The 14,176-nt window shown below is 36.4% G+C and overlaps 1 protein-coding gene across 10 annotated transcripts in view; it reads right to left on the bottom strand.

Annotated features, from left to right (window-relative positions):
- KIAA0586 (KIAA0586 ortholog) overlaps window positions 1-14,033 on the bottom strand; it is a 97,240-nt gene extending 83,207 nt beyond the window's left edge. For 3 of the 10 annotated variants that reach the window (XM_053927931.1, XM_045201660.3, XM_024567813.3), the window contains exons 1-6: window positions 13,148-14,032; window positions 12,190-12,260; window positions 9,500-9,569; window positions 8,500-8,569; window positions 1,945-2,119; window positions 963-1,184 (exon numbers count right to left, since the gene is read on the bottom strand). In XM_053927931.1, coding sequence (XP_053783906.1) covers window positions 963-1,184; window positions 1,945-2,119; window positions 8,500-8,569; window positions 9,500-9,569; window positions 12,190-12,260; window positions 13,148-13,403 — 864 coding nt within the window. In that variant the 5' untranslated portion in view covers window positions 13,404-14,032. Of the gene's footprint in view, window positions 1-962; window positions 1,185-1,944; window positions 2,120-8,499; window positions 8,570-9,499; window positions 9,570-12,189; window positions 12,261-13,147 lie in introns of all 10 variants that reach the window. The other 7 variants (XM_045201663.3, XM_045201662.3, XM_045201666.3 and 4 more) reach the window with 6 other exon arrangements.
- Between the last annotated feature and the right edge of the window lie 143 nt (window positions 14,034-14,176).

The following is a 14,176-nucleotide window of genomic DNA, read 5'->3' as shown; positions in this document are numbered from 1 at the left end:
TTTTGTATGCCTATAATAATTCCAATAAAAATACTATCTTAAACCACATGAAAGCTCAAGAAAAACTCATTAAGAAGTCTTAAAAATTACAGCAGACTAGTGTTTACTTTGTGATAATATATCAAGCTATAATAAACTTGTTTTTGCATAATCTTCTAACTATAATATTTAAATTTAATTTTTTTTAAGTTTTAAAGTTGCACATTAATTAGAAAAAAAGTATATTAAAGCCAATGTAGTTATAATTCTGGTCATTTACTCATTCAATAACAATAAAATAAAATAATAATAATAATAATAATAATAATAATAATAATAATAAAATACACAGAGTACCTGAATGCTGGGTACTATCCCAGGACCTGGAAATTCCACAATAAATAAGAAACTATACTATCAGCTTCTTGTGAGGATAACTTCCTTTTATAATAAATAGCTCAGTGCCTCATATTCAAAAGACAGTAAACAATGCTCATACTTTTAATTAATTGCAGAAGCAAAATGTATACTGGGTGGTTCTCACCCAAAGGAGTGAATCAGAATGATTACAGAGCTTTTGATTTCCAGACCCTACTTCAGACCTGCGGTCTCAGAATCTCTGAGAGGTACAGCATGTGTATCTTTATAAAGTTCTCTAAGTGACGGTGATGCACATTCCCAGGCTAAGCAACACTGATGTAACAAATAATCACAATGTGAAATGAGCACTTTAAAAATGGTGTGAGGAGAAATACCACAAAAGCAGAAGCCAACTATAAGGAGAGGTCTTACAGAACCACTGACATTTGAACTAAAATGTGCAGAGTTCTCCAAATAGAGGAAAAGAATGATGAACAAGCAATCATTGCTTAAGAACTAAAATTGTTACAACCTAACGAGCTATTGCAATAATCAATGAGTATTCGCTTAGAGATCCAAATGGTAAAAGCCCATGGAATGTGCGCTGGCCTTGTTATGGATACCTGAATGTCTATTTGTTGTTGCTGTAGTTTTTCAAGATGCCTAATGTGCTGCTCCATAAACACATTCATTTGCTTCTCGTGATCATGACAGTGTCGCTTCTCATGTTTGTCCTGAATGTTTGCTTGCTGCTCTGTGACACGTTGTAACTGCTTATCGGTCTCCTGTAACTTATTCAATAATTCTGTAACAGAGTTGACCTTTGCTTCCAAATCACTCTGCACCTATGACAATAAAAATATCAAAAGATATCAAAAATATGGTCAATTACTAGAAAGGTTATTTAAAGTAACTGGTATTGAGAAATGATCAAACCAAATTTTTACCTTCTAAATCTGATGATTTAATGCCTTTATTTTTACAATCACAGAAAAAAAAGGTATAACAGTTATCCTTAAGTAGAACTTTCATAAAAAAAATAATACCAGATCTGCCACGTGTGTTTTATAATGCCAGAAATAAAAGTACTTAAATGGAAATTAAAAAGAAGGAAATAACAAAACAAAGTAGCTTTTGATATTTCACAAATCTCAGGCTGTGTTAGGTCAGCAGCCTGGAGTTCCAGTCTTGGCTCTGCCAGCTAGTGGCTCTGCAACCTGCTGCTGCTCTGACCTGCTTCTCAGTTCTCCCATTCACAAACTGAGCAGGTTGGCAGGGATGATTTCTAAGGTCGCCCTTGCTCTAAAATAAGAATGGTAGAGTATCCCAGGTTGCCCAGGACTGCAAGGTTCCCGAGATGAGATCTTTTCAGTGCTAAAACCAGGGGTTAGCACTGGGTTCTCTAGCATTTTCATAGCAACCAGGGGGAAGTCGCACAGCTCCTGGAAGGTAATATACCACCACAAACAAAATTTTTTCAAATTCAGAGCAACTGGAATGTCCCTAACCTATAGGTGAACACAGTCATTTCTAGAATCAGTTCCTAAAAATATCTCTGCATTTTACAAAGTAGTTATGAGTGAATATCTGAGGAGAAAAATATACTTTTATCAGAGGAGCTGCCGTTGCAATGGCGGCAGCAGTTGCTGCAGCCACAGTTGTAGCTGAATCAATGCCACTGGGTGAAGTTCTAGTCTCCTGAGCAACAGCGTCCTTTTCTGTGCCTGCATCCTCTAAAAGCTGTACCTTTACTTCCTTAAAAACAGGCATGCTTTGGGCTCTGTAAATAAAAAGGGAACAAAAATATACTCAGTGAGCTTGAACCATTTCAAGAAATACATACAGTGGTAATCTTCTGACAGAGGGTTTTCTTGGTTTTTAAAAAAGAAAATCACCTGGTTTTCCTAATCAGCATCTTTTCAGGCATTTGGTTATTGAAATCTATAAAGGCTCAGGTCACTAAAGAAATAAGATACTTCCTTGAAGGCAGTGATATAAGGCACATATGAAAAAGACATGGGCACAATAACAAAGATACATATTCAGGAAGTACGTATTTAAAACATGCAGAAAAGGCTCTAAGAATTCAAGTGCCAAGTTTTATTCCCAAAGGAAAACAACCCAAGGAAGATTTTTAAACTGCTGAAAAATTTTTTTGAATTGTAGCACCTTTAGCTTTAATTTTTCAAATGTCACACGATTTCTTAAAACAGGCACAAAACACACACTATTAAACAGCCTGAATTAAAGATGAGCCCACCAAGTTTGGCTTTCTGGCAGTTGGGAAAATAGCGCTTAAGAGGGGGAAAGAGAACATCTAGGGTGGGCTCGGACCACCACCCTTTCAGTGAACAGTGAACACGCTGACTGTACCCCAGTACACTTGAAACGTATGTAATTTTATTAACCAATGTCACCCCAATAAATCTAATTAAAAATAAATAAAAATGAGTCCAGCAAATTATATACATATTTGCAATAAGATATTTAACTAAATACTAAAAATAAAAGACTGGTCAATTTCACTTTATATTTGGCCTAAAGAAGACAATGAAATAAACCACTGACAAAACTGAAGAGTCTCCAGTAAAAGAATCTAAGTAAAATCGGCGGGAATGCACTCCATCCCCAGCGGCTGGATTTCCCCCTCTGGATTTTTAAAGAAGGCACAGAGCAGCTCTCCAACTTACTCATCTTTGATATTTCCTCATTTCTACTAAGAATATCACTTTCCTGTCTCAAAATTTTAAAGTAATCTTGTCTTCTCTATCCTCTGCTTAACCTTCTCATACCTACCTGAGTCATCAAGTTGTGTCAATTATTCCATCACAGCTGCCGGAATAGTGTCATAGAATATAAAAGCCGGGGGAGGGGGGGCGTCCATCCTAATTTCCCAGTTTTACAGATGATGAACTAGTAACAGCACTTAGGGCCCGACTCCCAGAGATCTTCCCAGGACACCTAGCCTTCTCCCTCAGGGCAGCACTTCTCTCTTATTCTCCCTTTCCAGTAAAACATTTCATCATCTCTTGCCAACTGTTTTCATTCTTCCACTTTTTACTTGCTTAAAAACTTCCCACACACATTTCTCCACCATTCAAAAATCTAAAATTATTCCTTATAGGCAACTAAATAAGCTGCCAACTAAATGATTTGTCCTGCTGGCCTTCCACCTACTCCATGATCTGTCCCTGCCCTAGCTTCCTAGATACACCTCCTATTACTCCACAAAACGACTCTCAGGAGTCACGCTCCTCACTTACTACACCACACCATTCCACAGCTGACTCCTTGCTTTTTGTCACTCCGTTCTCTGAGTTTTCCTCTACCCACTTATAACCTTCTCCTTTAAGATCCAACGTCAGCCTTACCTTTTAAAATAAACCTGTCCTTGTAACACTTCCTCTTGATCTCTCCCTTAACTCCTTTTGCATTTACTGCTTACATCACACAATTGATACTTGACAGCCATGCTAGGGTTTAAATGTCTGTACAGAATAGTTTAATAATATAGAGAATGCAGTGCTCTTTCCTATGAGTTCTAATCACTCATTCCCCCATTTATGTACATATTCTCTCCCAACTAAGCTCTAAATAACTTAGGGTGGAGGCAGGGAGGGAGACTTCTTTTATGCCAAAGAGCAACTAACAAAGAACTAAGCATGTAGCAGGCACTCCATATACATATATTTAACTGAGTGTTGTGTTAAGAAAATACAATTCAGATATTCCCTCTCATTTCCGTGTGGATTCTGAATATGACTTACACTTTAAGATCTCTCATTTTACATTAACAGGCTAATTGACCAACAAGGGAAATAACATTACAAGGCTAGACATCAACTTCTTTTTTTTTAAACATTTAATTTATTTATTTTTAGAGAGAGGGGACAGAGGGAGGAAGAGAGCAAGAGAGAAACATCAATGTGTGAGAGAAACATCGACTGGTTGCCTCTTGCACACCCCCAACTGAGGACCTGGCTCGCAACCCAGGCACGTGTCCTGACCAGAAATCGAACCAGCAACATTTCGGTTCGTAAGCCAATGCTCTATCCACACCAGCCAGGTATAGACATCAACTTCTTTACAGGCTTTTAAATTTTATTTTTTCCAATTAGCAAATTAATAAACACTCAATGTAACAAATGTAAAAAGCTTCTAAGTGTAAAAAACTGGAAAATACACATAACTCTCCCATTCAGAAGAAATTACTGTATTTTGCCATGTATGATGCTCACCTTTTGCTCAAACTTCTGAGGGAAAAACAACGATGCACATTATACGTGTGTATAATGATTGTATACCATGGGTATAATAATGAGTATAATAATCCCGTGCATAATGCACACAAAAACGTGGGTGTGCATTATACACAGCAAAATACGGTATTTCCTTCTAGCATTTAAAAAAAATTTTTTTTTCTTCATTCCTAAATCCTGAATCTGGCAACTACCCCAATAATTTGCTGAAACTTCTCTAACCAAGGTCACCAGTAAGTCTTGCTCAATTCAATGGCCACTTTTCAGTCCTTATCTTTATTTTACCTCTGAGCAGCATGTCAGACTGAGAACCTCATTGCCCTTGGCTTTGTTAACACCGTACCTCCCTACGACTCTGGATAAACTTTCTGAATAGCAATTAATAGCTACCTTGCTATCTCTGCATATCTCTTAGAGAGTTTTGGTTTCCTCAGTCCTATCCTATGCCATCTTTCTTTTCCCTCTCACACTCTTGAGTCACGCCAACCATTTCTAGAGCTTGGACTACCATTTACTACATACTGATGACTCCAAATCTGGATTTCTAGCTTAGATCCCTTTTGTAGACTTGATCTTTATATTCAGTTTCCTACTGGACACTTTTTACCTGTACAAGGTCTATCCAGAAAAAGTCCAGCCATTGTTAATATAATGAGAATGGTTTGCACATCTATGTAACCTGGCAGCTAAGAAGAGTAGACTGGAGTGCACATGCATGAACAGTGATGACTTCACTGTACTAGTCAGTGGGGACAGTACACATCTTTGAGTGAGCATGTGTACTGTGTGGCCATCATATTCAAAATGACTGAGCAAGTAGAGCAACGAATCTGCATCAAATTTTGCATGAACCTTGTAGCTATGGGCAACTGGTGATTGGCAGCTTCCTCATGACAACATGCCTGTTCATGCATCACATCTCATGCAGAGTTTTTTGGTGAAACATCAAATCCCCCAGGTGACTCAGACCCTCTACAGCCAAGATTTTGTGCCCTGTGACTTCTGGCTTTTCCCAAAACTAAAATCACCCTTGAAAGGGAAGAGATTTCAGACTGTCCATGAGATTGAGGAAAATATGATGGGGCAGCTGATGGCAACTGAGAGAACTGTGAGGTCCCAAGGTGCCTACTCTGAAAGGGACTGAGGCATCTTTGTCCTATGTACAGTGTTTCTTATATCTTGTATCTTCTTCAATAAATGTCTTTTTCATATTACATGGTTGGATGCCTTCTGGACAGACCTTGTATGTCTCATAGGTCCCTGCCCATATCTAAAATGAAATTTATTCCTCCAAAGATTTTTTTCTCAAGGATTCCCTTTCTCAATGACCAATACTAATGACGATGTATTTATAAAAGCCAGAAATCTCGATTCATCAATTCCTGTCAATTCTATCTCCAAATTATCTTCCAACTCTGTCTACTCCTCTCCTCCAACAAAGCATGATTCCCACCCTCATTCCACCACTGCTCAATGTATTCAGGACTAATCTAACCCACCTATCAAAGAGGCACCTGAAAAACGTATAGCCAACTGGGTTCCTATACTACAGTTCAGCCTTTTTCTAATCTATCATTTGATATAACTGCCTGAGAGAGCCTTTTAAAATTTTTTAATGATTTGCCATCTCTCTTAAAGTTCAAACTTCTTAAAAGGAGGTCATAATCTGGCCCCTTGCTTACCTGTCCAGACACATTTTAGGACATTTTCCCTAGTTCTAGACACTCTGGCCAGACTCTTCATTCCTAATAGCTTTGGAGCATATTATGCTATCAAATAGGGCAAATTTTCCATCATTCCACTTTTGTTTATCCAAAATTAGCTATTCTTAACTGTGTATTCTATATCTATCTATTCTTAACTGTCTGTATATACATTCTCAACTGCATGCCCTTCTGGGTAAATTTTAGAATCACTTTGCCAAATTCCATCTACCATTTAAAAAAAAAATCAATATAGACTACAGAAATTTATTTTTTCCAACATAATTAAACCGTCTTTTAATCCAACATGAGAATCACTTTTATTGTTCTGATTCAACTATTATTCTCTACATTTGCAATTATCTTCTCAGAAGCCTTTCCTATACTTTTTTCCTTTTTTTTAAAAAAAAGCCCTGGCTGCTGTGGCTCAGTGGATTGAGCACCGGCTGCAAACCAAGGGGTCACGGGTTCAATTCCCAGTCAGGGCACATGTCTGGGTTGCAGGCCAGGTTCCCAGTTGGGTGCACATGAGAGGCAACCACACACTGATGTTGGGTCCACATGAGAGGCAACCACACACTGATGTTTCTCTCCCTCTCTTTCTCCCTCCCTTCCACTCTAAATAAATAAATAAATAAATAAATAAATAAATAAAATCTTTTAAAAAGTTTATTTTTTTAAAAAAGTTTCTGTTTATTTATCCTGACATGGGAAGATAACTACTGTCTGTCAACAGGTAAGAAGAGCAGTGTTCACAGTTACCTCTTACTGTCTGCTTGTTTATGAAAACTTCTCCCTCTCAGACCTGCAAGTTCTGAGAAGTCTAAGTGATTTCAGTTTGGAGAGTTCTGACTTGAAGGCAAGTTGCTAAACTCCAATTGTAGTGACAAGCGGCCACTTCAATACTATTGGAGGACAGCTAGATAAAAGCAGTAATCACTTTCTGTCTGAGTTAGAAATAATCCGCAATTTTTAGTTCAAGTACAAAATTTAGGAGACTGCACTACCCCTCATGCCCTTTTCTTATATATTTACAAACCCCAGTATACAATATACCATCCAAATTACTTTCCTAAACACCAAATCACACATTGGGAAGAGCAGACTGAACAAATCAAAGAGGAAAAACATGGTGAGGCCAGAGCTGTGAAACTTTGGCAGCTCACATCGCACCTTTGTAGTTTAGAGACAGTATTTATTTTTGTTAGTCCAATATTTTCCAACTATAGCATGCATACTATGAATAACGAAGTGAAAAAAAGAATAATATTTTTATTTTAGTACTCGTGTATTTATTTTAATTGTATTATTAAACATACTAATCTCCAAACTTCAGAACTAACACAAAATTTCCTTCTTAAATAAAGTGAGAGTTCAAAAGTAAGTAAAAAATTTTTCCTATTTCCCAAAGGGTTTTCCATGCTGCTGTGGTTCAGGAGTAGAATACATTTAGCCTAAGAATATGATTCTCATCCCATCTCCACTAACGACAAAAATAATGAAAACTGCCTCCAGACTAGTGGATGCACTCTTTCGTATTTACCACGGTGCTACTGACAGGGCTGGTCTTGTATGTTATTGGTGTCTAAGATAATGTGGAGAGGGAACATTTAGGCAGAATAGTAGCCATGGTCTCCCTTCACTCCATCCAGACACTAAGCTTGTCCCTTTCCTCAAATCTTGACCAGGAAAAGTCTAAATGTTCTTGGATGTAAATAAGAGGCATGATGTATCTGGAACTACTTGACCACTGCCACAAGTGGCATAGTGATGTGATTAAGACACAGGCTGTATCTATAGCCTGATTGCCTGTGTTTGAACTCCAGCCAAGTGTCTACCTGCTAAATGACACAGGGAAAAATCAATCTCTTTGTGCCTCAGCTTCCTCATCTATAAAATGGAAATTCTGTAAAATCGGGATGGTAATGGGATGTTTCGTTAGATTTTGTGAGTATTAAAGAAGTTAATTCGCATAAAATACTAGAACAGTACCTCTCCTATAATAATCCTTAATAGCTATTGAGTACTTTATATGTGCCAAGTACAATGAAAAATGCTTTAAATATATTATCACACAATACATGTCTCACACATTGCAAAGAAAGTTTTTCCTATATCCAAAGTAAATGAGGCTGATTTTAGAAAACTACATAAAAATACAAGAAATGGCCCATCTCTTTCCTCTAAGCGAAACTTACTTTTGTTTTAAAACTGCCCTCAGAGCATCTTTCTGTCCTGTGTTGTACTGGGAAATAAAGATGTCCTTTGCTGCAAAATCAAAACATAAAAATATATTTCAGAGTCCTGAAAATGTGTTAAATTTTAATAAGCTACTCAAAAAAATATCTTTTTAACTAAAAGAATACTTAAGAATTCAGCAATAGGATTTCATGATTTAAAAAGGGCAAGACACAAGCGACTGAATAACAAGTCACAACGTGAGACCTTAGGGAGAAAACTGTATCAAAAACACCTGGAGCCAAATTAGGAACATTTCTCAAACTCTAAAGAGAAAACTGGTTAAAATAAGGTAAAACTAACTTCTTAAAAAAAGTCATTAAATAAAATTTTCAAAGCACATTTTTAAGCTATATTTTAGCAAAGACTATCTAAAACCTGAAATCAGAATTTATAAACAGGTTTCTAGTACCAAACCTATGCAGTAGTAAAGGTAATAATAAAATTACCTTTATTGCAAACCCTATACTGAATTTTAGAGATTCTATTAATAGCTTAATTTAGAATGAAAAACTAATTAAAATAATAAGAAGAAGAAAAAAACTACAAGGCTGCTTAATGAATGTCTAAAAATCAATGAATATCTAAAAATATTTAAAATTCTACCCTTATGAAGGAAATTGACACGTTACAGTACAGATGAACCCTGAAAGTACGCTAACTGAAATAACTCAATCACAGAAGGTCAAATATCGTATGACTGATTCTGTTTATATGCAGTAGAGTGCAGTTCACAGAGACAGCAACTAGAACGGTAGTTGCCAGAGACTAGAGGGAGTGGGGATGGACAACTGGTGTTAATGCGTAGTACAGAGGTTCAGCTGAGGAAGATGGAAAAGTTCTGAAGATGGATGGTGGTGAGAGCTGCACAATATGAAAGCGCTTAATGCCAAAACTGTATGCTTAAAAATGGTAAATATGGTAAATTTTACAATATGTAAATCAAATTTATCCTTTTACCTTTTTGTCCACTGTTCTCTTCTGTTTCACCCAAAGGCAATCCTTGCACTGCAACATCTTTAGAAAAACCCTTTAGGATACGAAAGGAAGAAATGAAGGGCTAAATAAACTGTATGGTTTATTACTTACCAAGTGCTATTTAACAGCCACGTGACTACTGTTTTGGGAGCACAGGCCTGTGTGCTTTACACGCTTAATTCCCAGCACCACCTCAATGCTTAACTACCCTGAAGCTACTCAAGGATTTGTTGAATGAATTAGTGAACTGTCAGATAAGTGAATGAGTAAATTAACAAGCAAGTAACTGTGGCCCTGAAATTCACATTCATACCCCAATTTGCCACTTCTTAGCAGAGAAAATTATGTAACATCTCACTTGCTACTGTTAAACATGAAAATCTGATTCCTAGTGAGTCTAACGGAGTACATAAGGATGGCCAATGCATGGCACAAAATCACAAACTAATCACAGCATTCTTCTTCACTGAGCTTGTGATCTCAAGTGATCTCAGAAGGCTTCCCTATACAGGTCATACCTACCAACAAAAAGCCTTCTGTTCACATGCGCAATGTGATCTCGGAAGGCTTCCCTATATGGGTCATACCTACTGACAAATAGCCTTCTGTTCACATGTGCAACTTCATCTCTAAGATTCTATTCAGTGCTGAGATACCATGACTTTTTAAGTACTAGATTCATTCAACATTGCTAATCATTTGCCTAGACATACCTTTTTTTTTTTTCTGCTACATCATTAAAGGGAAAAGAGAAAGTTAATAAGAGAAAACTGATCCAGGTTATTGGTTGATAACAAGTGTTAACTTCCTTAAAAAAAAAAAAAAGCCAATGAGATTAACTATCCCAGTAGAAGACATCTGGGAAGTTAATATAGAGAACTCATACAAATTAGTAAGAAAAAGCACAGCACATAAATATGTAATTCACAAAAGAATAAATATAGATGACCGTATGCATCAAAAAATTATTTCATTAATAAAATACAAAATAAAACAATGGGATGCTTTTTACATGTCAAATGGCAAAGATTTCATTTTGTTTAATTTTAATTTAATTCTGTATTGGTAAAAGTGGGAGGAAATAATTCTACTAATGACCTTGCTGGAGAGAATATATATTGGTAAAGTCTTTCTGGAGACAATTTATAAACATTACAAAAAGTGTGCATATCCTTTGATCTGATCATTTTACATCTAGAAATTAATCCTAATGAAATGATGCAGGATACACACCAGAATATTCATTACATGGCTGTTTACACTACAAAAAATTGGAGAAAAACACTTTAATGTCGAATGATAGATATGAACAAAAGTTCTGTGAACCTATTAAAAGTTTCTAGGAAAAAATATGACAAAAAATATCCCTAATACTACTTAGTTAGAAAAAATATCCTTAATACTACTTAGTTATAAAACAGGATGGTCCCATTTCATAATATATATCCACACACAGAAAAAAAAACCCTCAAAATGTTAACAGTTGTTGATTTTAAGTGTTGGAATTTTTTTTCTTTTTGTATATTCTGCAATGAATAGCTCCAAACAGGAAAAGGAATACCTTATCTTCTGGGAGTAGGGAGAAATAGGTATGAATAGGAGCGTTTATAAGTGTAAGCGTATCACATTTTCTCATTAAAATATCATGGCCAACTCAATCCACACTGTAATCTTAGTACTCATTTATGAAACAAAAACATGATGCAAAGAGAGTTCCATCTGTGTTCACGATGAAATGATAATGAGCTAGGTTTGTTTTCCAGGCATATTTCACATTAGACAAATCTACACGAAACATGCTGTGAGCCCCTGTTAAATGTATTGGAATCCTGCCTGATCATCTTCAGGACAAATGGCACCGATTTACCCTCAAACATACATTACCAGTGTATCTATACATGTGGAAAATTATTTAGATAATGAAATGCAAATAGCATTAATCTTTAAATAAGGCCTGCTCAAAAAAGAAACCAAAAACACCAACTCCAAGGCTAAACACCAACTCAGGGACCAAGTACAACACATAATTATGTATTTTTCCTGTGAGTGTTTGATAATATTGACAAAAGTTTCATTTTAATTCTTAGTTTATCAGCTTCAATTTTCAAAATATTGTGAAACTGTCTTCTTTACAGACTTGTTAAGTTGACGATATTTATGTCAACATTATGATTAGTGGTCAGTCTAATTATACTGCATCATCAAAACATTGTATGTATCATCAAACATTTTCAGCAGTATAAGTAAAAAAATTAACATGAGAATTTCATATTTTTCTTTCTTAAAGATGCCTAAAAAAAACCCACAAAAGACCTCACGATAGTTTGTATGCTGTATAATCACACCTCATGTTGTTACCGTTCTGTTACCTTTACATAAGTTCTCTGGTTCAGAATATCTTTCCCTTAAATAATAACAGCTTTCTTTTTTGCCAGTTACACTATTTCTCTCTATGGTCATTATCTTACTAATGTGTATTTTTGATTCTATGGAAGGCCTTCTGGTTAATGTCTCAAACACTAAGTCACAACTGCTGCATGTCAGACATTTCTCTTCCTAAGTGAAATTTAAATAAAAACAAGGCCCGTTGCTAATCAAACATAACTTAAGTACACATTACTTGACAATACTGAAAATTTTAATGTGAGGATAAGTAAGAATCTTTTGCTTACACTTTCTGACACACGGGAATTTTTTAATGGAGGCTGGTGATAATTTCTAGCAGAAGCTAAGTCTGATGGACCTACCAAAACAAAGAAATCAATCTTAGTGATTTTCAAATCAGAACATTACATTTAGAAACTGTACAAGTATGATTCAAGAACTATAAAGTCTATATTAATGCAAGACTTAAATTGGAAGCCATTTTTCATGCAAAAAAACCTTAGGAAAACAGTATTTACAGCTGGTATTTTGGAAAATATGGGTCAGTACTGACAATCAAGTGAAATGAATATAAAATGTTTTAAAAGATATCATTACACTGTTAGATTTGGACTAACTAGGACAGAATCACTTGTCATAAGTAAAATATGTACATAATATAAAAGCCTGATTTAACATCAGGCATATGATATGCTGTACCCCCCCCAAGCAGCATTATAAAAGCATTTTTTTTTGCACATATATTCATTAATTTGATCCTAACAACTACCCATGAATTGGGTAAAGCACATCTTATCTTCCTTTTCACAGATCTCCTGACAGGGTAAGTGAATTGGAACGTGGAACCCATCAAATGGCTAAGTTGCGCTTTTCTACTATGCCAAACTGGACATCGTAATTCAAACACAAGGTAGGATATTTGGTAAAAAGCCCCAGTGATGAAAAATAAGCTCAGCATGCAAGTTAAGTGTGTCTATCACAAATGTGAACATGAACAGTGTACAAAAGCCACACAAAGAAAAAGCACAATAGGAAATGTTCAAGTTTCATTCATTCCATCTATCCGATACTATTAGATGCGGACTGTGCCTGGCCATTTTCCCAGGGAAAATGGTGAGTTTTCGACATCTCTACAAACTAGACATACATTTAAAATCCTCTAAATTTTGAAACAAAAAATAAATGAAAATAAATATTAAAGATTTACAAACATAAAAACTGGAAACACTATTTGGCATCACATACCACGTAACGTTCCAGTCAAGCTAGTTCCCGTTCTAAAAGGAAGACGTTTATTTGCAGACAACGCTGGAGGAATACAGGACAACTCATCTTTCAGCAAAGCCAAATTGTCTCCCTGATTTGGAGAAACTACCTCACGAAGCCTCTTCGCTGGTATTTTAACCTTTTTTTTCTTTTCCGGGCTAACCTCAGGAGCTTTCATATTACTGTTAATAAAACTAGTCTCGCAGTTCTGAATAGAACTTTCTCCTGGGTCCATGAAACTTCAGAACAGCTTTGAGGACTGGGGAGGAGGTGGGGTAAGAAGCAAGGGGGGAGGAGGGAGTGTGATAGAGAAAACGTGAATTTCAAGTAATTTTGAAATATGCAGTCATCGACTTTTAAATTAAAAAAATGTCTAAAGAGAATATTCGCAAAGCTAGAAATTTTAATTTTGGTATTTAATACAGCATAGAGAGAGACTAGAGCACCATTTTTACCCATTAATTCCACTCAGTCTACCAATGCACCATGCCAATGAATCTGAAAACGAGGATGTCAAGACAACGGCTGCATGAGTAATAATAACAGTAACAGTGCATTCCCCAGCCCGAGAGCTGTTGGCAAGGCAAAACCAAACAGATGTGGAGGCGGAGTTAAGATTTGTTGAGAAAAGGGAGCCAAGCGGGTAAAACCCAAATGCTATTTTTTAAAAAACACCACCCACGTAAGAAGCTTAATAACTTTCTTCTGGCAATGAGTCTCACACAACCCCCGAGTTGCAACCACCGGACACAAGAATCCACCCCTCCAAATCGCCAGAACGCCCCGATACCGCACGGCTTTCAGACAACAGCTTCAGTTCCCGCGGGTCAATACCCACTTCCTTTTAGGCCCGCCCTTTAGATGCAACACGCATGCGCACCTAGAAAATTGTCCTAAATCTAAATACTCTCAGGTGCTTCCCCCATCCCTTTCCGGGCGGAAACAAACTCCCAACGTTAGAGGCTTAAAACAAGTGTGAATTTTTTTTTTTAAGGCAGTACATTACCC

Source organism: Desmodus rotundus, chromosome 7 (genome assembly GCF_022682495.2).
Source record: "Desmodus rotundus isolate HL8 chromosome 7, HLdesRot8A.1, whole genome shotgun sequence".
In the NCBI taxonomy this organism is placed as follows: Eukaryota; Metazoa; Chordata; class Mammalia; order Chiroptera; family Phyllostomidae; genus Desmodus; species Desmodus rotundus.
The sequence above is the reverse complement of the archived record's forward strand: the minus strand, read 5'-3'. Positions and strand labels throughout refer to the sequence as shown.